The 25,242-nt window shown below is 42.9% G+C and overlaps 1 protein-coding gene across 1 annotated transcript; it reads left to right on the plus strand.

Moving 5' to 3' along the window:
* FRMD1 (FERM domain containing 1) lies at positions 1–25,242 on the plus strand (the record flags this gene model as incomplete). The annotated part of the gene is made up of 13 exons (XM_079550814.1): positions 1–96; positions 4,956–5,046; positions 12,595–12,674; positions 13,698–13,774; positions 15,386–15,572; positions 17,853–18,008; positions 20,177–20,242; positions 20,450–20,518; positions 20,695–20,869; positions 21,626–21,961; positions 22,094–22,222; positions 22,960–23,039; positions 24,955–25,242. The coding sequence occupies 13 exons, from the start codon at positions 1–3 to the stop codon at positions 25,240–25,242; spliced, it is 1,830 nt and encodes a 609-aa protein (XP_079406940.1).

Consider the following 25,242-nt stretch of genomic DNA (forward strand, 5'->3'; position numbering starts at 1 on the left):
ATGAGCCGGGCACTGCTGTCCAGCAGGATGCACCCCGAGGGCCGCAGCGTCTGCGTCTTCCTGCCTGACCGGGAGCAGCTCAGCCTGACAGTGGGGGTGAGTGGCTCTCGAGGGATGCCGGGAGGCCTCGCTCCGGGCCAAGGCTGGCTTTGTTAGCTGCTGTTTTTCTCTCAAAGCCTGGTCTGCTGACCCAAAGGCTATTAGCCTTAGTGTAATTGGCACTCTATTTTCTAATTGGGTGGTTTCAAAACATTGGTGGAGTTACTCAAAACTTCTGGGGTATAAGTAACCTCTGTTCTTTTTTGCTGTTATTTTCTTGGGGTTATTTTAAGCGCCCACAGTGTTTTTTCCACAGTTAATAAACCAGAGATTTTTTCATATTGAACCTGAAATGCCCTGATGCATTATTAGCATTATTACTAATAATGACCATTTACACTGGTGTTTCAGCTATTTCACCTTTGAGAGCTTGTCAGTGTCTTTCAAAGACTCCAAGGCAGAGCAAACAACATCTAAGGCTTTTTTTCCTCTCCTTTGAGTATTTATACACACACTGACCGCAGCTAAGTCGCTTCATTTCTTTGATCAGCTCTTCAAATAGTGGAGTGCTTGTGCAGGAGTGCTGGCAGAACCCTGCTGGCTGCCTGCTTGGCGCAACCCCATGCCCACTGCAGTGCACATGGGCTCCTTGCATAATGCTGCTCGCTCCTCAGCTTGCAAGAAACCAAACTGGCAGCACCACTTCAGCTTGGGTGACAAAGCTGAACGCTCTCCTATGACTGTGTGCGGTTCGCATGTGTGCTGGTGAGATTTTTCCTTTTGAATTTATTTGCTTTCCCCTCAGATGGGGAGGTGAGGTGAGGTGAGCTATTCTAAGCACAAAGCTGAAAACATGGCACGTGTGCTAATCTTCAAAATCCACATAGGAATTCTCCTGTCTGTTATGCCTAAATGTGGCATCGCTAACGGAAAGTTCCACAAGGGCTGGTCAGAACGAGACTTCAGTAGCAAAATATGGGGCTCTCTGCTTGCAGGTCATCTGTTCAAATTCAGCCCAGCTACCTCCCGACCTTCTGCAGTCTATTGGTTTTGTGCAAGCCACAACATGAGAATTTAATTAAGCTCCTAGAGGCAGGTGCAAAGGCCAGTGATAATGGTCTGTTGAGACTGACCCTAAATCTCACCTTTTTATAGCTTTTATCAGCAAGGCTAAAGATGTGAGATGTGAGCCTGCCCTAAATCTCTTGAGGTGCAGACTCGCGTGCAGAAGGCATTGCCATTTGGTTTGGCTCAGCATTAAATGGGCAGAGGGTCAACCAGAGATGCCCAAAGCCCTTTCTCGTCTCATTGCTCCACCTCTGCTCCCTGTCTGGCATTTTAACTGTGGTATCACACATCTGGCTGAGTAGTGTTGTTCCTAAGAGCATATGACAGCTGTGGGGCTGCCCAAGCTCCAGGGTCTTCAGGCAGTGTCCCACTGCAGAAGGATGTTCCATACCCAGTCTTGGGCAGGCAGCAAGAGCTATAGTCTGTATTTAAAATGTGACTGTGAATTGCCCTGTGCTGCAGCAGCTTAATAAAGCGTAGTGAATGTCCGTTCATATTTAGTGCTGTGGGGATGGAGGGAAGGCAGCATGTCCCTTTTCGCACCTGCCTTCCTGCAGCTCCTGCAAAGAGCTAAGGGTCTTTGAATATCCCTTTCGCTGGCAGGATCTGTGGCACCATATCCATCTGTAGACCTTTTAAGACATTTTCCCTCCTCACTTCTGCTGCTTCATGCTTCAGTGGCCATAAAGTTGCAAAAATACATATGCGGAGATACCTGGTTGTGAAAGAGAATATCTGCTTGGGTCAAAACACGAGTTCTCAAAACACAGTTGTGTCCTAATTGCATAGAGAGTGAAATATAACCTCTTACAACTGGGCAAGTCACCAAACCCAGCTTTTCATTTGGCTTCATTCTTTACCACAACACCCCTTCAAAACAACAACAAAAATCAGTATTTTGCAGCTGGAGACATCTTCTAAAAGGAACATCAAGGCAATTTTCCAGTAATATTAGTAGAACACAAATTTAATTAGCACAACCACAGATGATAGCTTGTGCATTTATTAGAATAATAATGCCACTACTTAATGTTTCCAAAGCCTTTTAACCTCCTCAGTGTGGAATGCAAATACTAAATAAGGTTGGAGCTCAGTGAGGTAGGTAGGAATCATTATCCTTCCAGCAGAATAAATTATAGATCCTTTCCCCGATAAGAAAAGGGTTTATGCACATAATTCCTTTCTCCTCCTCTCATACAAATTCCATCCTTCCAGATAAGAGTTTTCCTATATGTGTTTTGTGTGGTTGCATGTAGATGGAAGCCTGTTCTTTAAGATGGTTTCATTTTGTGCCCTTCTTAGATATTGACATTGAAGGGAAAAAAGTTGGAGCCATTTTAAAGTTTCTTCAGACCTCGTCAGATCTGTATTAATTTAGGTGCCCACCATCGGGGTTGTATTGGCTGATTTGAGAGAGTGGTGAGAAAGAACACTTCTCTATGTCTTGTCTATCACTTACATCAAAGATCTGGAGCAGCATCCAGTTCGTTCAGTTTTCTTTACCTCCCAGTGTGCTGGCTTACCTCATTTTGAACCCACTGGTCAGTGCCAACTAGATTTTGTGACTGTCTCAATAAAATTTCTGAGAAGTTTCTTTGGTGATAGCAGCTGAAAAAAAATGACAGAGACCTAGACTAGTGAGGGTCGGACTGCTTCCTGAGAGAAGCAGAACAGCCAGCTACTCCAAACTTGGGGAGAAAGTCTGGTGTAGGTCCTGTGTGTTTAGAAGCAGCAGGCATAGATCTGAAGTCTTCCAGTTATTCTGTGAGCAGCAGAGCTGGTGCTTTGAAGCATACAGATTGCTGAAATAGAGATGGCTGACCAGCATGTATGAATACTTGCATGTAGAATGACTCTGGAGTAGCATATGATTTATGATCTGGCACATGATTTTATTTTTGGGTTTCTTCACACTATGAAATTTAGTCCAGTCTGATGTGGAACAAAGCTGAGTATCAGGCCTCATCAGAGGAAGGAATGATGCATAGTGTGTTTGGAATGGAATCTGGCATACAAACCATGTGCAAAGGGAGGAAAGGCCAAACAGAACCACAAAAAATGGAAAATTCAAAAGGAAATATTGATTGTTCTAACGGGGAATGTAAGAGGAGGAAACAGAGATTACAGGTGTTATCAGTATCGCATAGCTGTGAAGTCTGGGAGTAAAACTGGATACAGTAGGAAAATACCAACAGGAGAATGGACAAGGTAGTAGATCACATACCTGCTGTGGAAGAAGACTTATTGAATTTCTGCTTTTGAGATGAGCGTTGCAAAATGTTGTTTAGTTTATAGAACTAAGTATCTTCCAGCAAGTTTTTCTTCCCTTAGGTGTGAAAGCATGTCACAAAATATACCTATTTTTATAGCTTTTACATAGTCATTTGCTCCTAGTGACTGATGCATGTGCATAATCATTCCAGCTACAGGTAGGTCACCCAGTCCTTCCCAGAAAGGAGAACACGCACAGAGACCAGCTACAACTGCGTGCTGTTTGGGGGTCTTACAGAATGTTATCACTTCTCCTCCTAAAGTTTGTGTTGCACACATGTTGGTGTAGTGCAGCTTTCAAAGCTTTGGGTGAAACATTAGTGAGTGGCTGGTTGGTGGTGTATTGTCAAGAAAAAACAAAGCAAGCAAACAAAAGACGTCAGTGACCTCATTTCCCATTGTCCGTATCTAGTGACATGGTACATCCCGGGGCAGGGAGGAGAGTGGAACCTGCTTCTGGGCAGCATGGCATGCCAACTCTAAAAGGGCTTGAGGAATTATGGTGGCAGTTATTTTGGTGATGATTACACTGCAGGCAAGTTCAGAGATAGACTTCTGCTCTGTTTTCTTTGCTTCCTACCTTGGGATGGCAGCTTCTGGTGCTGCTGCTTGGCATTGCCCAGCAGTGGCACAGAACAGCTGAGAGATTGTGGCTGGTTTCACAGCAGCTGGCTGCACCCCAGGCAGCGCTTTGGTTGTCTGTCTCAGTATTGTTTGGCTCTCTGCAGCTGTTCTGGCTCAGAACTCTTCCCATGTCTCTTGAGGGTTGGGGATTTTGTGGGATTTTGCTAGTCTGATGAGTTGTACTCCTGAGGTAGTGTGATAGAGTGGAGGGAAACAAGGCTATAACTGAGAGGACACGTAATAGAGAAGCTTTCCAGTCACATGTCAAGATGTACACATCCTTGCCACATGTGAGTAGCCCATAACACCACTTTGCTGAGGAGCTTGTGCTGGACCAGTCTCCATTTGGCAAGAAAACAGGAAAAAGCTCATAGGCAATTGGTGACAGCTTCTGAAAATGCAGATGTTTAATTGTTGTGTGACCAGAAATCAGTGGCAGACAGAATAAGCTGTTCTGTGTGGAGTGGAGAGCAACCTAGTTTGTACCCCCCCACCAGGCATTTCAGGTAAATGAAGGAATGCAGTCTTGGCTTTCTTTGTGTACTTTTGTTCTTAGTTCTCTTGAATGAAAGTTTTGTTGTTTCTCATAATCTCTGAAAAAACATTTATGCAAGAGACCAGTGTTTTGATTTTTGTTTACAAACTTTTTCTGTGAGAGCACCTGTCAGTAGCACTGCACAAAACTAGCACTCCAGAATTCTCCTTATGCAACAATGCCAATAAATAGGAGATCTGAATTCATATCTTACTGAGATGAGCCACTTTTGCAGTGTAAAGGTACAAAAGGAACGCCTTGATAATTTTTCTATGATGATAATACTGAAAACAAATCTTGTTCTTTGGGAGTTCTTCAGTTTTGGTATCCAAAAACATATTGGCCAGTGTAAGGAAGGAGAATTGGCCTATTCAGGTGTGTGAGCCATCTGTAATGTTGGATTGGTTGTTTCTTTCAGGTCAAAGCCACAGGACAGGAGCTCTTCCAGCAAGTTTGTGATTTAGTGAAGATTAAAGAGCCTCACTTCTTTGGCCTCAGCATTGTTAAAAGTAAGCAAACTCAATGCAAAGAACAAATGACTTGGCAAACTTCCACAGATCTGCTTGTGTGTATTTACAGTGTGTGCATATATACACACTGGCCATGCCTGTGGGGGAATTCAATTGTAATAAGGTCACAAAGTATGTAGATTATGCACAGGCCTCTCAGAGCTCTTTTGATCTTTGGTATGTGGGCAGACAAATTGGGAGAAGGGGGCCCTTTTCTTCTCTTTCTTTGTTCTTATGTTCTACCTCTTTGTGGAATTTTCTTTCTCCCCTATAGCTAACTTGCTAGCTAACATATTTGTCACTGTATGAGTTCAGAACTGTCAGTAGTTGGCAGGAGATGAATTTTAAAAGGAATTTGGGGCTGGAAATGTTATTTATGTTCTGAAGTCACATGCAAAGAATGCTGAAGAATGGGGAGAGGAAACTTAAATGGTTTGAGGGGACTGAATACATGAGGAGTAGGAAAACTGTGTTTTGAAATATCATCTGGGAAATTTAAAGTGTCTTAGTACGTGAATTGAACTGCTGGTCCTTTATCTTGGTGCTGACCAGGAGACAGTGTAAGATGATGCATTAAACTTAAAGGAGCAAACCGATAGGAGATATTACATATCTAGGACAGTGTGCATCAACACCTCCCAGCCTCTTAGAAAACAGTAATGAATCTGTTGACTTCTCCCTCTAAAATTTTTCTCAAATGTTTCACTATTTACTGCAGTATCTCTGGATGTTATCAGTGAAATAAAAATAACTTTATGAATTGTAAGTGTGGTTTATTTTGCCTGCTTATGAGTATGTGGGAGAAAGTTGTTTAAGTTTTCTCATCTCATTTTCCTTTCTGTTCTTTCTCTAAAAACTTTTTCATTTTTCTGAGCATTGAAGCTAAGATGGGAGTAAGCTGTTTATCACCCTAACGTTTGGAGAGTCTCCAGGAGGTTCCATCGGCATAACTAAACCAGTAGCTGACAAACATATATCTGTGGATTTAAACCAGCACCGTTCTTTATTCCCCTTCCAGCGAGGAAGACCTGAATATCCCAATTCAACTAGGTTAATAAAGCAGTGCTACTTACAGCTCAAAAGTATATTGCCTATAGCTTTAAACATAAACAGTCTTTGCTCGCTTCACGAAATGCTCATCCTTTTTAGATAAGCTAATTCTTTGCAATGCTCTTAGAAAAATGACAAGTAGCCTGAATGGGACCTCTCCTTTTGTTTTGTTTCCTCACTGTTCTTCACTCTTGCTTGCTGTAGCTCAGTTTCTAAAGCTGCTTGGATGAAGGCTGTCTGTGTGCTCATCTTGGCACCTCTGGCAAATATAGAGATTCTGGATGAGGAAGAGAATTTTTTTCGTTACTTTGCTTAAGAAATTGTCTGGATTTTGGGTGCCAGACAACAGGAGGGAGGGAAGCATCAGGTGTCATTTTCTTAGCATGAATGTCCACAGCCACCAGGAAAGCTGCAGCTGACTCTTGAGACAGGGGGCAAACTTTGCCCTGTGTGCTGCTGCTCTCTTCTGTTCCCTGCTTTCTGTCCTTACTTGAAGCTGTAGCAAAATAAGTCTTTCATTTTCTGTTCCCAGACTTGATTTCTAACTCCTTACCTGTCCTGGCTAACAAATAAATCTCTTGCTGACGGTGGTAACTAAGATCTTGCTTCTATTGCAGATGTAGTGCTCTCCATCTTTGGGCTTTGGGAAGTAACCTTTGAGTCACCCTTGGTCAGTTTTCCAGGGAGTTTTGGTTTCATCTCCAGAAAGGGAAGTAGCCTGTCTTGGTTGTGGGAAGCCTGGGTAAATTTTGCATTGTCCAGGGTTGTCATGTGAGTAAAGTCCAGTGCCTTTGCCAGGCAGGGATTCAGTGTGCTTACTGCAATTGTGTGGAAGGTTTGGTGCTGGTCTAGGTGGACAGGGTATCCAAAAACTAGAGAGGAAGCCTTTGTGTTTCATAGCAGAGCATGTTCCTCTTCTATATTACATTTTCACCTCCTGGCGCTGCAGCTCCAAAATGTCATCTTTAAGAAAGAACCACCGTATTCCAATAAGGACATGTTTCACAGATTTAGTGTGTATTTATTTTTGACAATCTGATACTGCCACATGCAAAACGTGATATTCTAATCCACCTGCATCCATTACCTTGCTGTTAATTTGCCAACAAAACCCTGACTGTCAGCAGGGGCAAGAAAATGAAAATCATGGCATTTCTGCAGAACTGTAACCAATCACACTGGATGGATTATCTGGATTAGGAGCCCGTTTGACCTGCAGACATTGAACAGATACGCTAATGCTCAGTTGGTTCATAGTAAGTATGTGTGTGAGGGAGAGAAATTGGGCTCCTTAATCATGAACAGAAATTTAATCCCCATGTGTGGCAAAAATGAAAATAGCACCATTAAGCATTGTGCAAACAATAATTGCTGTGAGATCTAAGCTCTAGGTCTTGGAGCATGTCTTCCAGTGTTCCTTGCTTAAAGGATAAGAGAATTTGGGGCTCTCCTTAATTTCCAACTGTTAGAAATCCTGAGGACAAGCTTCAGCATTTAAGGCAACAGTAATGATGAGAGGACATGATTTTTCACTGCTGTTCCTCTTTTGCCTTTTTTTTTTTCCCTTCAATATTGAAAGCACTTCAGACAACTATAAAGGGAAGGAAAGACCTTTGTATGTGTAGGAAGAATTTTATCCCTTTGAAAATTATATTCAGGAAAGTATGTTAATGCAAAGCAACACCACCGTGGAGCTTGGGATATGTTGCTCTTCAAGTTTTGTCACAGGTCATCAAGCAGGCTATACCTTGTGTTCAGCTGCTCCTTAAGTGCATTTTTTTTCCTGTAATTTGCTCTGTGATGACCCTGTAGTCCTTTCAGGTTCATGCTGGCTCCATAGGTTTCAGCAGCTGGGTCTTATATTGCAGCTCCTCATGCAGGGTCAGTCTTATCTGGTGCCCTGCAAGAGTTTTCCCTACTGTTATCAGAATGTGTATGCAGCAACACAGTTCAATCTTCTAAAGCAAAACTGTTTGTCAGCAGACAAAGAGCAGCCAGGTCTCCTTTGTTGTTGTAACCCAAATCCCCGCAGTATTAAGTCTTGGGCTTCTCCTAGGATCAAACCTTGCTCAACCCAAGCAGATAGAAACCTCTGACTGGGAAGAAGCAAGTGTTCAGCTCTTGGACTCTGCCACTGGTGTGCTCATACCAGTTTGTCAAGTTGGCTTTCTTACAAAACCAAATCCCTCTGCTTCAGCTCCCTTGCCTCGAGGGTCATCCTTCAGTTATTACAGCTCTAGCTGCTTACTTTGACAGACCCAGGGAAGAATAGCTCCCAGTCCTCCTTGTGTGCTTAGCAGGGAGCTTGGTGGTTAATTCTGTCAGGACTTCTGTGACTACAAGTAACTCTTCTGCACCTGTGTATCCTTCAGAACTGAAGTTCATAGGCAGAAGAATCCACAGCATTGTACATTGTATTATGTAGGTATCTGTTATACCAAACTGTCTCTTAAGAAGGCAAGTGATAACAGAATTTTTCCAAAATACTCTCAGGTGATTTCTACACCCTGGTCCTTCCCTGCTACCCCCTGCTTCTACCGCTTTTCCCTCAGATATCTGCAGGGAAGTTGTATTCCATTTGTATTCCAATTGTATTCCATTTGTGAGTTGCTCCCATGTCCTAAACAAAGGAGACACAGTTCATTATAGTGACTTCAGTACCTCGATCAGGAGTTGCTTACAAAGCAGGGAAAATACGCGCAGAAACATGCCGCCTAGGCAAACTTGCAGGTGGTCGGGTCTTCATAAATTTATGTAATGCTTTCTGGAAGTACTTGCATGGTCTTTACCCAGGACAGCATTCTTTGGCCTACACCTGTTGTCAGTTTTTCCACTTCACCATCAGTGTGCTATCCAGTAAGGTGCTCTCCTGTCTGATGACTGCAAACAGTATGTTTTCTCCTGGATGAGGAATGCTGGGAATGGTTCTGCAGCTCTTCTTGTGCAGAAGAATCCTCTGCCAAAAGTCTAGAGAGTTTTGTCTGGGCATGTCTTGTTGCTAGCTTTAAGATGCTAACACAAAATACCTGCAGTACTATGTGCTCATTTTCAGGAATGGTTGGGCCATTATCTCAGCAGTTCCTGACAGCCAAACTATTTTGTGCTTCTTAATGTTGCCTCCTTTTATTTTCCTGTCCATCTCAGCTAAGGGACCGCTGCCACCCCTGCTGTATTCCCAGCCTCTGTTACAGCTTCTCCTTTCTGCGCTTTGCATGCATATACTTAACAGCTAAAGCTGAAAATGTAAGGTTATCCTGAACTAAGTTCTTCTACTAATCAACCAGGGATTGAGAAGGTTTCTTCATGTTGGCTTGAAAGATAACACCAGGAGCATCCAGATGTTCTGTGGGGCTGATTGCAGCAGATGCCATACAGGCATTGATGTTCCCAGGCAACCACCATTGGAAGCCAGAGGAACTCACAAAAGGAGCGTGCAGCCCTCTTCAAAAAACAAACAAAAACTGCTGGTGTTTGGGGAGTTTAAACAGGTTATATGAGATCTGTAGCACATGTTTGTTGTGAGGTCTCTGCTTTGTTTTTTCTTTCTTTCTCTCTGTCTTTGTCTTTCAACTTTCCTGACTATCTCTCCTAATACCAGATCTCCCTGCCATTCCTCTGTTCTGCTCCTGGTCTCTTTTCTGTTGACTCTCAAGAGAGCAGTGGTGTTGCAGTGAGGCTTCTATATCCAAGGACAATAGTGTTTTCCCTTCTTTTACAGCAGAAAATGCCTGCTATGGGGAAATTTGGCTTTGTGCTTTAATTTCAATCCTAATCTCCTGGACTGTCTAAATAGTTATAGTACTAAAATATACTTGACTCAACCAAGGAACTTAGCAGGACATTCTTGTCTGCCAAGTGGGTCTCAGCTTTCCCTCTTTCTTTGTATGATTAGTATATGACCTGCCTTTGGCATTTGTCAGTGCTCTCAGGCCAAAATGGGCCCATGAGGAGAACAGGTTATTGGCATTCATCATTACTTAGTTATACTGCAAGGAACACAGCCTTCCCCTAAAAACAAAAATCAAAATGGAGAGGCACTAGTCAACATGAAGCAAAGGCTTTTAGAGTAACAGTGAATCACAGTTCATGTGACTGTACATTACAGTCAGAATTGTTCACTCCTATTTTTTATGTAGTGTGAATAATGCATGTTGTACATCCACATAACTCATTAGAATTGTAATTTTTTTTGGTTGGCCCATATTTTTTGCTTGCAACAGTTCAAGTCTTGTATTTGCTGAAGTACATTAAATGGGCTAAGCTAATTTTGCAGTCGGTGCACTTGCATGTTTGCATTTCTGGTGACTATTAATTTGAAGTGAGATTGTTACAGCACAGATTTTTCCTTTAATTTGAGGGTTCTTGAAAGCTGTAGCTGAGGGAAAGATGTAAGTTGCACTGCTGCAAATTCATTGACTGAACAGAAGCTTTTAAGGGAAGCTAATGTGATGTATCTTCAAGCTCACCACCAGTACTGAGAGAATATGAATGCAGTGTCAGTGACTGCTAGTGGATATTTGTGTGTTGGCATGCATGCATGCTTCCAAGCCAGCTTCTTTGGTTGTTCCACTTCATGTGAGGCCAGCAAACCAAGGACACTTCATACATGCTGATTATCCAGCCCTGGTTGGATCCATGGGTCAGACAAGCTCTTTCCCGGAAAGGTGACCATCTGTGCATTTCTGTATGGTACCTTACAGCACTGCTGTGAGGCACCGCAGTGCCACGTCCTCATTTCTGTTAGAGAGAGGCTTGTTTTCAAGCCAGAAACAGTTTCAGCATCAGACAGAGATCTCTTAAGTTTCACCACTAATCCAGTTTAAGGAAACAGCCCACAGTCCATGTAGTGCTGGGGAGGGAAATGCCTCTTTGTTTTTGTAGAGGGAGGCTTACACCACAGGTTGACATTCCAGCAATATTAACTTCATTAAAGCAGGAATGCAGTGCAGCATTCTTGCAGGGAGGGAGAAGCAGGAGGATGCTGGGTTGAGGAGGAGCAGGACCACCAGGGAGAGCTTAGGGTGTCTTCCTCCTTCAGCCTGGTCTCTTCTTGGGGTTTGCGTGTAAACCATACTAGTGACCTGAAGTTCGCATGCTTAGTGTCTGGAGCCTCCTGGGGTTCTGTCTCTAATCTAATTAATAAGATAGATAAGCAGGGACTGTGGGGTATGGGTAACAAATAGCTGTACTATAGTGAAGCTGGCTAGGACTTCTGTCAGTCTTTCTAAGGCAATGTTACTTATCTTTATGGACTTAGAAGCATGGGTGGTTTGGGTCAACATACCTCTCCCAGCTCCCTGTCACCAGTGCTCTACAGATGGCTGTGGAGTAGCTCATTGCTCTTTGAATACCTGCTATAATGCCAGCCTGTGTCATTTCTTCATCAGCAGTATTGATGGTAGTGCAGGTTTTCATTTGGCTGTAAACTTCTATTGGAAACAGTTCTCCTCTTTTCTTTGTCCTTTTTTGTTTGACATCAGAAAGAAAAAGCCAAAGCCTGGAAGTCTGGGTGGGTCTTTGGGTCAGAGGAGTGGTCGTGAAGTTTTTTCTTCCATTTTTTTCCCCCAACTTTCATGTTTCGTATGAACAAAGTCTTCAATTTGAGACTTATGTCACTTGTAGTAACACTTTTCTGGGCAAGAATGTAGAGTAGATTGACTAATCAGGTGAATGTGCTCAGCTGGCGTTGCCACTGAAGGACCCATCACATCTCTTTTTATGAGACTTGAGAAGGCTTAAGAAAAAAATCACTGGCTGAGTTGTTTATATTTGATAACTGGTAAGTAGCCCTACAAAATACTGGCTTTGAAAGCAGCACAAAGCTCTTTCAAGATGATGCGCTGCTCAGACTGGCTCTTCTTGCTCCCTCTCATGCAGATGGAGAACAAACTTCAGTTCTTCGAAGTAGGTTTTCCTTCCTTTCATCCATCTTTTTGCTCTATGAAAGAGGTTAGAGACACCAAACTTTCTGAAGAGAACATTTGGATTTGATCCTCCGCCATTCCACAGGATCCCATTCGTATGTAGAAGATTAAACCTGTCAAATACCTGACCCTGTCTACTTGTTTTTATCATTCTGGATCATGGTGCAACATGACAGAAAAGTGGAAGTTTGGATAGGGCTTATGTGCCCTTTTATTATGTGCCTACTTTATTAATAAAATTACCCCATTACACTGATAGCACGGTCATCTTGGTAAGGTGATATTTTCTTTCTGTAAGTGACTCCATGACTCATAACGGAAGGATTCAGCGTTTGTGACAGTTTAGGAAATTCCAGCTCAGCATCTGAGGCATACCCAAGCTTCCTTCATACTGTCAGAAGCACCACGTGCATTGAGTCCCACTGCCCTTTCTTTTCCCTGCCTCTGTCTATTCCCTGGTCAGCTTTTGTTTTCAAGTGTATTGTTGGAAACAGCCGGTAGGGTCATCTTAGTACTTCATGAACAAGAATTTCTACTTCTTTAACATTGAATGCTTTTCTGTCTTGCCTTCCAGATAATGAATATGTTTTCATAGACCTGGAGCAGAAGCTTAGCAAATACTTCTCAAAGGAATGGAAGAAAGAAACCAGCAAAGTAAGACAGGTGTTTAATTTTGGAGACTACTGTTCTGGAAAACCTGGTCCTGTTGATTAAAATAGGGTGACTATGGATGAGTTCCAGTTTAAAAAAAAAAAAAAAAAAAAAGTAAACATCAGATGTGCATGGAATGCCATGCACAATGAGATGAACCAGCAAAGAGTTTGAGCTCCCCGTGTGAAAAAAATTACCTGTATAAACATTAGAAGCGAGTGCCAAAGAAGGAAAGATGAGAGAATGAGCTAATAAGACAAGATGTTCTTTTCCTCCCCCTCCTGTTTAAACAAGACTGTTAGTCTGAAGGGAAAGCTGTAGTGAAAACAACAGATATCTTGCTGGCTTACTTCTAACAGACATCTCAAATGTGAAGCAGACATCGATGTCTCCCTTTGGTCTGTGGCTGTAGGGAGCGGTGAATAACTAACCATTAGCCCTGCCAAACAGGAGGCAAGGAGTTAATATCAGGCTGGTGCACCTCAGCCTCAGGCACTATAGCCTGGCTGAGCAGCTCCTGCATCAGTGCCTGTGTCCCTGCTGTATGATGTGGCGTGGAGCAGAGATAAATGGTTAATTCTAGGTGCAAGCTGGAAAGACTGCAGCACTGCAAGCATGGCATGCTGCCTGCTGCGTGCCTGATGTGTTGGGAAGGTTTTGTTAGACTTGCTGTGTTCAGCACTATTGTGTACAGGATGCTGCCAGGTGCTGAGCTAGGTAACTTTCAGCCAGGCTGGGCATCCCCAAACTGTACTGTGGCTATTCTACCAAGCTCATCCCCTCTCAGCCAAACTCTTCTACAGTCCATAGAGTATTTTGCCATTCTGCCTGTCTAAATTTTTTATTATGCCTCATCTGTGTGAGCCTTGGTGATAGTCAAATCCTCCCCAAAATTGCTAAAGGGCTAAGTTTGGCAAATGGAAAGCAGTATGGGGTGCAAGCTTGAGGAGGAGGGAATATTAAAAGCTGGTAAGAGAAATTTTGGATGCTGAATGTTATTTAACATGTCTTCTGTCTCCGCTCTAGGGAACAGAGAAATTCATCCCTCCTTTTGTTGCATTCTTTAGAGTACAATACTATGTGGAAAATGGAAGGGTAATAAGGTAAGTTCTTTTCTGTGGTATTTTTTTTTTTGTGTGTTTTGTGATTCTTTATTAACAATTCTTTAAAAAATCATCTTGTGGAGGTTTTTCTCTTGATGTCTTTTTTTTTGTTATATTTTTTTAAAAAGAACTTAGCAGATTTCCTCACGCAACCGTGAATATTTTCCCGGTCTCACACTTCTTATCCTTAGGCTCCTAGGAAGATGGTGACTGCTTTCCCATCTGTGTTTAGAGAGCAGGTTGAATTACGACAGTATTGAAATATGTTTAACAGTCTTTTGCTTGCATCTTTTGGTTACATGAAAGGCATCAGATGAATATACCAAAACCTAAAAGCTATTTAGATTCCAAAGTGCATGCTAATAATTTTAGTTCAGGTTTTTGTATCTGTGCAGTGCTCTGTGCAGTTTACTCCTGGAAGTGGACTTTCATAAATAGACAAAAGAAATGACTTCATAAGTTAGAGAGTTTTGCATTTGAGTTCGATCCATTCACGTGGAATATGGGCTGCCCTCAAAACACAGCCACCCTCTCTGCATGGTACAGAACAAAGGATGAGGTAGTTGGAAATGAACAACTGACAGAATTGATTTGCATCAGCACTGCTGGCGTGGCTGTGACCCCAGGGCAAGCCAAGAGCTGGGATCATTCCAGTAGATTAAAATCTTTACTTAATTTTTGGCATTTGTTCTCATCTTGAACAAAGACTTTTTTTTTCTTCTGCCGTCGTCCTCCCCCCGCCCCCCCCGGTTCTCTTTTTTTGGATGCAGGAGAGTCTTTCTTCTGGAGTCTGTTTGGCTGTTAGGTGTTCTTTGTTTAGTTTTACTAAACTAAAGGGATTCAGTAGCACTTTCCCACCCTGTGTATGCATCCCTTAGTATCACAAGCTAATTTCTCTTGTACTAGTCATTTAATTGGAAGAATTTGTGGAACAGTGCAGAGGTACTTATACACAAATGCTTTTACATGCAGACTATAGTGTCCAGCACTTTATCTATACATACATGTCAGCAGCATGCTTCGCTTGAGCTCTTACAAAATGTGTATACATTATCAGTGGTCTACATGCCTTATCAGACTATTCCTGTTCAGCAGTCTCAGGAAGAAGACCAAAACAAGCCCAAGGCTCTTCCATCTTTTGATCTGCTTTGCAGGGAATTAGCTGTTGAAAAGCACCTTGAGCTTAAGGCAAGGTGAAATGAAAAAGCAGTGCCAGGTTTAGAGGGGAAAGGAGGACAGGTGTGCAAGAAACAAGACTGGAATTCAACGAAGTTGATTCTCTTGACTGCTATAGGCTTTCCAGAGTAAGAGAAATGCTTGATGTTGTCAGTCTCCAAACAGGTGTGATACGATTTTTCTTTCATCTACCTTCTGCCCTGTCTTCTTAGATCTCATGCTCCTCAAGACAGAGGCCATTCTTTTCCAAGTTTATACAGTACTTGTGAGAGAAGACCTTCATCTTGGCTTGGGGTTTCCCACATGCACTTAACTGTATCATGGTGGCATCACACATGATCAGGGATCCCTCTTCTCACAAGGAAGATGCATTTGAGAGGCCCTATATGAGCCTAACATTTCTTCCTCACACAAACCTGCCTTTGTGTCTTTCAGTGATAAGGTGGCAAGGCAGCTCTACTATTGCCATCTCAAAGAGCAAGTACTTATATCTCGGTGCAACCACAAAGAAGAAATCTACTTCCTGCTGGCTGCCTACAGTTTACAGGCAGACTTGGGAAACTACAGGGAAGAGGTCCATACTGGGAAATATTTTGAACCTCAAGCATATTTTCCACAATGGGTAAGTCTGAGGGAATCTTTCAATACTGTGCGTGCAGCAGGAGCCATGTTACGCTGGTACCTAATTGCAGCCATACAGCTTCCCCAGCTCACACCATGATGATCAGGCAGAGTGACAATGTCACCCTGAATTTCCCTCAGGAGTTAATTGTCCTCTGTGTCTCTGCTGGCTGTAGGTGACAGCTCCTCTTGGGCTATGTGAGGTGGCAGTTGTACTCTTCCTTAGTGAGGGAATGTGTTGGTGTCAAATGAATGACTCCAGCAGTGTGCCCTTTTTTCAAGTCTTCTATGGCTTAGAGGCTAGTGTGCCTCCAATATTATGTCAGAATAATCTGCACAAGCAAAGCCCTGCAGAAAACTACTCTGTAATGCTTACCTCTGAGATGTATAGACCCAGACCCTAGGGGTAGTACTGCTGTGCATTGCCTCTGGTGCCTACTTTGTTGTTCATTTGGGTCTGAATTGCATTAAGAGAAAAGGAAAGGGCCTGGAAATGGTTTTACATGTTGATTGGTAAGCAAGTGTACCTTGGCTTATGCCTTACAAGATCTACTAAAAGCTTAAAAGACCCAGACTTGGTTTAATTGTTGAGCAAAGGCAAATGAGTTGAGAATGAAAGATTTGAAAAAAAAAAAAAAAAGATCTGTCAGAGTTGATTTCCTGCAGGAAGTTCTGCTCTTGTGATGAAATGGTCATGCAGGCTTTTGTCAAAATAGAAGAAGAAGTTAGCTTTGTTGTGGACACCTCTGTTGTTGGTATCCGCACAAGCAGGATATTTCCAAGGACTTGCACATCCCCACCTCTGCAACTTGATTTAGATTTGTCCCCTGCTTCAGGGAGATTTGGAGGAGGGGTTGTGGGAGGGAGGCAAGCTAGTAGAATCTCCTTTATGCATGAGTCCTAGCCTGCCTTGGTGTGCTCTTTTCTTCTCAACAGCAGCCTTCATCTTGCAGCAGGGCACCTGGCACAGGGCAGTTGACAAAGGGCTGGAAAAATCGAGTCCGGTGCACCCAGTTTATGGGGCATTTAAGTCTTATCACAGACTATTTTTCATTCGGCAAACATTGCAAAGGCCAAGTCAAAGCTTGGTTCGCCTATGCTGAGCTACAGCCCCAAGCAAGTATGTGGGTGATTTATCATTACAAAGAGCAAAATCTGGCAGTCATGGGGACGCTTCTCTCCCTGCCCCTGGGCTGCTATGGGGAGGTACTCCTCCAGTGTGTTCTCTTCCAACACGTGCTGGAGATCACTGTGGAAGATGATTTGGTCGATAGCTGCCTTTGCTCTCATACTGTTGAGAAAAGGCAGATGCCCCTGGGGTGAGCAGCCCAGCTTTGAACTGTGGAGCTGGTACTTCTTTCTGCTGACGCTGCACAGTGATGGCATCAGTGTTGTTCTTCGTGGAGCCCAGTCTTCTTTATGGTAGGATGACTGATCTGACATGGCATGCAAAGAGAGAGAAGAGGTGTTAGTAAACAAGGGACTTAATTTAAAATGGAAATGGGAATTGAGTGATGGGGTCTGATTGTTTGAGGTACGGACAGCTGGCTTCTGAAATATGTTCACAGGTAACTGGTGGGATCTGGTTTTAAATGCCCTGAGTAGCGAGGGATTTTGTGCCCTGCTTTCCATGGAGAGAGCATGTGTCTAAGCACTAGAACTGGGCACTTGCAGGGCAAGAATAAAAGGTCCAGTACACATTTCTATACTGCTTAGCAAAGCTGTGTGCCTGAAAACCACTCCAGACACAGAATAGCTTGAGATAGTGTTATCCTCCCCTTTGAGGATGGAAATGCTAAATAAGCCTAATCTGTAGTTTCTGGTTTTTTTTTTTTTGTTTTTTTTTTTTTTAAATTTAAAAAAAGAGATCAACAACAACAAAAAAAAGTAAACCCCACCCTGACCATAAAGCATTTCTGCAGTGTTTGGAGATGTTGCTGCTGATTATGTTGGCATGCAGAGCTGTATTTGTTATCTGCCCATAAGCATTTAGGGAAAGCAGTTAGGAAAACTAATTCCAACACTTAAGAATGAAAAGGGCTGACACAAGCTCTGTAGTCTCAGACTGTTATGATTTTGCCATCTTGGACCTGTTTGGAGACATCAGTAACATCTGGGCTGCTTTAAATACATATCCTCTAGGAGGATAGAGGTAAACACGAACAAACTTCTTGAGAGAATGTACAAACCTTCTCCTCCTTCAGTCTTGGCTTTCCTGTTGATCACAGCTGCTTCTTGTGGGCTTCACTGAAGAGTTGCTGACTTGTTTGTTTTCCTTCAGATAATTGCGAAGAGGGGGAGTGATTACATCTTGAAACATGCCCCAGAGATGCACCGAGAACAGCAAGGCTTGAGTGCAAAGGAAGCTGTGCTGAAGTTCATTAAGGAGTCCTGCTTGTTGGAAGATGTGCCTGTCCACTTCTACAGGCTGCAGAAGGTTAAACAAAGAGCTTATTTCAAACATCTCTCCCCTCTTTAATTGGGTGCACTGTTTCATTTTTTACTTTCTGTCTAATTGAGGGACTGCTGCCTCTGATTTGGGGAGGCCAAACAAATTTCCAGGCTGCAAGGCCATCCCCACAAACAAACCAATGTATTTGGAACCATATTTTGTTCCAAATCCAAGAAACTGGCCACAGGAACGGCAAAGCTTAATTTTTGCTTAGTCTCTTCCTGTCAGTGGATGAAGTCAATGCCAAAGAAGTCACTGAGTAACTTATTTTGTTGTAGTCCATTGAAATTATGACAGTTGGCTTTCATGCAAATGCCAAGTAATAATTGGAGGTGACACTGAATCATCCCAGCTTTCTTACTTTACTCCAAGCTTGTTGGAGTGTCTGATATTTTTTCATCTCTATGTAATTCTTGGATTCCTTTACTGTTGCTTGTTCCTGAGTCTTTGCCTTTCTACCCAAGCCTGCTTGAACAGGATTTGCTTCATTTTGCTTAAACAGGATTTCCTTCATTTTGATATGCTAAGAATGTAGGTCTAGAAATAGGACTGAAGAACAGTTTTGTATTCCTCCTCAGTGAGTGATGCAGTTTGGAATTGCAGGGATTTCTTTTTTCAAATGGAGTTGCTCTACTTTGCCAGACTCATAATTAAACTTCTTGGTTGTTTGTGCTCAGAATTCTGTCTGGAAGGTGCAGAAACACAGAGGTTCTTATTTTCTGCAGGAAATAAATTCCTGTTTGATCTGTAATCCAGAGGCCATGATGCTCCTGACTGAACACGCAAGGGTGCTGGGTGAAGGTGTTGGTGCACTGGCTACCCTGGGATTTCAGAAGCAGTCACTTCTGTCTTACCATCTCCTTGTGGCTGCTATAGAGGTTGGAGACTCTGAAAGAAAGCAAAGGCAGTGCTGAGCCCCATATCCATCTCTAGACCAACAGTGATTTATTAAAGCTCTTTGTCCTTAGGAGGCAGAAAGCGTTTCTTACTGACTTTAAACTGGAGTTCTGATTCTGCTGGACACATGTAGTAGCAGAGGGGTAGAGGGTGAGGTAAATCTGTTGGTGTGAAATTTTTATCTTGACAAGCCAGGCGAGGAAGTATTGGTGTAAAGTTTGAGCTCTGTGACACCAGAAATTTTTACCTGATAGTTTTATTCCTCTCTTTCCTGCTAGTAAGAAATATAGGTGTTTCTATTTAAATCTGCCATGCCAAGAGAGAGACTGAGTTAACTGCTTCTGGATAATTTTTTTTTGTTTTGGTCCTTAAGCAAATAAGCAAAGGAATCACCTAATTACCAAGAAAGCATTTGTATGAAAGTACGGCATGTGGAAAAACAAGGCAGTTTTCCAGCATCTGCTGTTGAGATTAAAAAGGTTGGGAGAGAAAGTCCCTGTAACTTTGGGAAATAATTAGTTCCCTTCTGGCAAATGTATGCCTGAAGTCTGGTAAGTCCCAGGTGGGAATAACTGTGTAGTGACAAAGAGAGGAGACAGGTGTCACTTCTGGTTCGGGCTCTCTGTCACCTGGAGAGTGTGAGCTGTGCATAGAATCACAGAGAATCATAGAGTCATTAGGGTTGGATAGGACCTCTAAGATCACGTAGTCCAGCTGTCCAGTTACCACCAATATTTCCCACTAAACCATATCCCTAGGACTACATTCTACCCTTTCCTAAAACACCTCCTGGGATGGTGACTCCATTACTCCCCTGGGCAGCCTGTTCCTAACTGCTAATATCTAACTGTTCTTTCTGAGAAGAAATACCTCCTAATATCCAGTCTGAAATGTTCATGCATACAGCAGACAGAGTATGGTAGTAAGAGAGTCTTTTACCAATTGCTTCTGAGAACAGTAATTGTCCATGCTCTCAAATCACTTAAGCTGTAGGATTCCCTCTCCAGAGCAGTTTAGGGTATCTGTTGCTGTTGAAAACCTGGAAGCCTCAGCACGAGAGGATTTGTAGGTGTTTCTGATCTCAGAATTTTTCAGGGATCAACAAGACAAGGTGTTTTTTAGAAACAATAAAAAGCAAATGAGCTGATGGCATCTGCCTGTTGAGCAGTCCTGCTACCTCTCTCGCACTAGGTGCCAGAACAAGAGCATGGTCTTTGTAGATTAACCTTTGACTCCAGGCTCTTCTGTTCTTTCAGGATAAGAAGGAGGATCGCCCAACGGTTATCCTGGGCCTGACCCTTAGAGGAATGCACATCTATCAGGTAACAGACTGCTATGAAAGACTTCTGGTGTAGCATTAACTCTGTCCAGCTCCTCTGTCCTCCCCCCACCCCAGCTCCTCTGCCTCCCCTGTGAGAGCCAGGCTCCGCATATCTGGCGTTCTTGCTTGTTTGCAAATTCTTTGCACATCACTGACTCCACCCAGTACCTGCCAGTCCCTGCGTGACTGAGAGTTTGATGTGTTGCAGGAGGTGAACCATGTTCGTCAGCTACTCTATGACTTTCCCTGGTCACACATCGGGAAGCTAGCATTTTTGGTGAGTATGACAGAACAGCGTCCATCTGGCAGTGGGCTGTCAACCTGGGACCTGGCAAAGCCACTGTCCTGCCCAAATTGCCATATCAGGTCTCCTTACTCATACACACAGGGCTGTAATTACCTCAGCCATGTGGCTGAAAACATGTTCTTGCTCACTGACATCTCTTTATGCAGGGGAAAAAATTTGAGATCCAGCCTGATGGTTTGCCCTCTGCACGGAAACTGGTTTACTACACAGGCTGCCCCTTCAGGTCACGGCACCTGCTGCAGCTCCTCAGCAACAGCCATCGGCTCTTTCTAAATATCCAGCCAGTGTTGAAGCAAATCCAAAAGCTGGAGGAGGCTGAAGGTATGTGAGAAAAAGAGCAGGTGGCTTTGGTAAGGCAAGAGTACAGTATGTTAGACTCTGCTGTTGCTTCATAGTGGCTGCTCCCTGTCTAATTAATGGTGTTTCTGTTTTATTGGGTAGACAGTGAGGAAGTAGACATGTTGGATTTGTTTCAAGTCTGTTAATGGAAAATGTTTATGGTCTCTGCCTTGCTAGACTCTGATCAGAAAGCACGAGTGTGAGAACAGCAAAGGGAGAATGTCTTTGTTTTAAGAAAGAAGGCCTTTCTCTCTGGAAGCCTTCAAGGCCAGACAGGATGTGGCTTTGGGCAACTTGATCTAATGGAAGGTGTCACTGCCCATGGCAGAGAATTAGAAGTAAATGGTCTTTAACAGGTTCCTTCCAACCTGGACTATTCCCCGATTCTATGATATTGTTCCTCAAAACAGTCACCAATGTACTCTGTTTTAAAGACTGAGCACTTAGGTTAGGTAAGCAATTCCTGATTTCTCACATTTTCTTCATTCTGGAAGCCAGTATTTTCTGCATTGTAACTGGCTCTAGCTGCTTCCTAACTCAGGAGACGCTAGTTTTACTGTAAGTATGACTGTAATTCTATTACAACTGGCTGGGCATCCCACTGTATGTTGAGCAAGCAGAATACAAAGCTGTGCCTTTATTTGTTCAGTAGCTGCAGTAATTGTTGTCTCACCATCAGGTTGTGCCAGTCCCAGAACTTACTGATATTTTTGCCACCTTTCTTCCTGTCTTCCTTAGAGAAGAAGCGCTACCGGGAGTCCTATATCAGTGACACTCTGGACATGGACCTGGACCCATGTGATAAGAACTCACGTGGCAGTGGGAGCAGTGGAGGCAGCAGGAGAGATAATCGTCTCTCGCGCCAGTCTACGGGGAGTCATGGCAGCTCTCACACATCAGGCATTGAGGCTGACTCAAGGCACCGTGTGTCAGTAGAAATGTCAGTGGATGAGCCCTTTGGTATTGACCGGGTGCACAGGAAAGAGAAATCCTGCAGCTCAACTATCAGCTACGGTAGCTCTGGCATTGACAGTGGCAGCAAAGGAAGGGCTGAAGATGACTCTCAGGATGATGGTAAAGAATTAGAGATTTGGAATGACTTCTAAGCCTGCGTCTGCTTTCTGCAGCAGAATAGGGAGAAAATGTGAAGCAGCTTGGAGCAGAAGTGTAAAGCTAACACTTCTCCTGCTACTCTTTTCCTCCTAGATATTGAGCTGGCAGTAGATGAGCCAGAGGAGGTGCCTGTAGATGAGCCTTTAGAGGGAGACCAGTTAGAGGAGGCCACTGTGGGAGAATCTGTTGAATCTCTTCCTCTAGATGCTGCTAGCTGCCAAGGTGAGATGGCTTTCTGCTACTGCACAGTGCTTTTCTTTAGGCTGTAGCATCAGGGAAATTTTTTGAGAATCCAAATGTTTGAGAATCCAAATGTAATCAGATAGATGTAAGAAAGCTGTGTCTTCCTCCATACGAAGTACCAGCGCTAATTACTGTCCTACTTCAACTGTATTTGAAGTCCGCTCCTCTAGAGATTGAAGGCTAACAGTGCATTGTTGCTCTCCTCTGTGCTCCTCAAGATCTCCCCTTTCCAAATTTAACAAGTTACTGTATTTTTATTCCATTAATAACGAAAAGATAACTGATGTAAACCTTTTGTGGTGAAGGAATTTATTTTAAAAGATTGTATGAACAAGACAATCAAGGGATTCAAGAGTAGATTAGTGAGCTAGTCACAGGAATTAATGTAAGCCACAAAACTTTACCTGCTACAGCAGAAGGATAGACAGTAGGTTAATGCAGGAGCAGTCTGGCTTTAAGACATATAGCCTTCATAGCAAAGCAAGGCTGGTGAATGTGGGACATGGTGAAAAGATATTTTCTTGTTTTTGAACATTTAAGGGCAAAAAAGATGTTCTTGGGAGCAAAACTCACGGAGCACTGAGGGTGCTTAGTGATGTATGCTTATATTATTGGGTAGCCCTTTTTAAATGTGGCCTGTGAGAACTATTTCCACTTTCTTCAGCCAGTAAAAATCAAACCTGTAATGCTTCTTATTTCCTCCTTTTCCTTTGCAGCTATAAATCAAGAATCACTGCCTGTGGTGCAAGTCACGCTAATAAAAATGAGAGGTCAGAGTGTGGAGTCCCTTCAGCAGGTGGGTGTGTGGCACGAAAAGGTGTGTGTGGGCCTTGAACCAAAGTCTAGGGTAATGAATACAGCTGTAAATCAGGTGAAATTGATAAGTCTGTATTTGACTGATTTAAATGGTGTAACCAAGAACAGCTGTTGGATGGCAGCCGCTGTCATGAATAGGATGAGAACAATGTTTGAATCCAGGAAAGTATAGAGAGGTTTGGAGTGACCAACATGGGAATCTTGCAAGTCAGCCATTATCTGCCTTAGGCTTCCGGACGGGAAATGGAAAAAAGCCACTTGCAAATTTTCAGTGTAATGTTAGAGCCAAGACCATCCATGCAGATTGGATGTGGGTTGCAAACTTGATCATCTTCCTCCTCCTGAAGCCAGGAGGAGCTCACATCAGAGCAAAACCAGATGTTCAAGCTCTAATTTGTGTGATTATCATTTGTGTGATTATAGTATGTGTGTGCTAAAGTCTTTGTTGTCAACATTTTCTTTTCATCAAGCTCTTGAGAAAAGGCAACTATATATGGTAAAATATGTTGTATCAGAAGTTGCACTGTGGAAAAAGCAAAAATCTTAAGATGTCTTTGTAAGGCGAAGCAATATCTCTTTTTGAAGCACAGCTGTATTTTACTTTTTTTTTTTTAAAAAAAAAAAAAAAAAAAAAGAAGGCTTTGCCTTTTCTTTCTGTGTCCAAATTAGCCTTTTATCTGCTAAAAGAATTTTAAAAATCTGTGCTTCCTTTTCCCTTTTGCTCTCAGCTTCTCTCTGAACTATGACTCCAGTCACTTAAGATTTATTTTCTTTTTCATGCTTCTAACTATACCCAGTCAGAAGTGATAAGGAATTTCCACTTATCAGGGAAGTACTCTGTTAAGTGCTATAGGAGGTTAAGTTAAAATCTTAGTTATTTTTCCAAAGCTGAATGCTACAGTACAAATCATAATGAGCTTATTTGCGTTGAATGACTTAAGAGCAAGGCAAGGAGGAGCATGTATCTTATTTAAGTAACATTTTTACATTAATGCTTTTACCAACGTACACTTGTGGTGCTAATTGATTGGGAGGCATCTGTTTTATAAGAGTTCATAAGGACTGTTTAAGCAATTGAGGATGCATCTCGTCCTCCTGGCTGCTACTTTTACATATCAAATTCTGGATTTCTTTAGTGAGTGGATACTTCTGAGAGAGTGGTTTTTTGGTTTCCATCCAATAGGTGAGAGAAGTGCTACTGGGAGGCACTTTTTTCTGGGTTGGTAACAGAAGTGTCTTCGTTTAAAATTAAGTATTCAACTTAGCATTTAGAAGCTGGTTTTAAAGATAGAGCAAGAAAAATCCTGTGGAAAAGTTGGAAATGTCTTAGATGATTGGTATTTCCTCCGTAGAGGCCACATCACTACTGCTCAGTTTGACAGCTGTCTCTGGAAGTTACTGCTATTTTGTTGCTTCTGTTTTCATTTCTGAAAAACATTATGTAGAAGAAAGTATACATTGCATTTAGCAAATTTTGGATGCCATAACCCCTTAGTTTGCATGACTGCTGTCTGAATTTCCTTTCAGATCATGAGACTTTCCTTAATTCCATATTGGTGCATTCAAGCAGTTAGGATAATTTTTCAGTGTATATATTGGCCAGGCTAACTGCACAGTTGTGCTAAGAAGTGTCAGATTGTTCAGATGCTAATACCTGGCCAGTTTTTTGTCCAATGTACGGGACACTGAGGACACAATGCAAAGAGATCAGGATCTGGTGCAATGTGGCAAGGCAGCTGAATGTTCTTTTAATTTCTTAGTGCTTCACAGCTTCATCAGAAGGCTGATGGGGCTCTTTGACGGAATGGAAGAACAATTTGGAAAATCTGAAGCATGCATCCTTGAGCAGTCTGAGCTAATCTTTTTTATTCATGTCCCTCTCACTGAACTGGCAGGTCAAGTCACCCAAGGGCAGGAGCTGCACAGACCAGCACAGCCAGAGTTTGGATGACATTCGCCTCTACAAACACCGGCATCCACCACTAAGTGCCACGCTGTCGTCGGACACGTCCCACAGCTACACGTTTGGCTGCAGTCTGGAAGATAAACTGGCTGTCTATGGCTGTGTTTATTCCACAGCAGACTGCAAAACCAAGTCTGCCCTTTATGGGAAGCGATCCATGAACTGCCTCTCCTTGGATCTTCTGGGAGAGGACCAGCTGCCAGAGGAGTTTGTGGTGTAA

The sequence above is a fragment of the Tetrao urogallus genome (genome assembly GCF_951394365.1).
Source record: "Tetrao urogallus genome assembly, chromosome: 2".
In the NCBI taxonomy this organism is placed as follows: Eukaryota; Metazoa; Chordata; class Aves; order Galliformes; family Phasianidae; genus Tetrao; species Tetrao urogallus.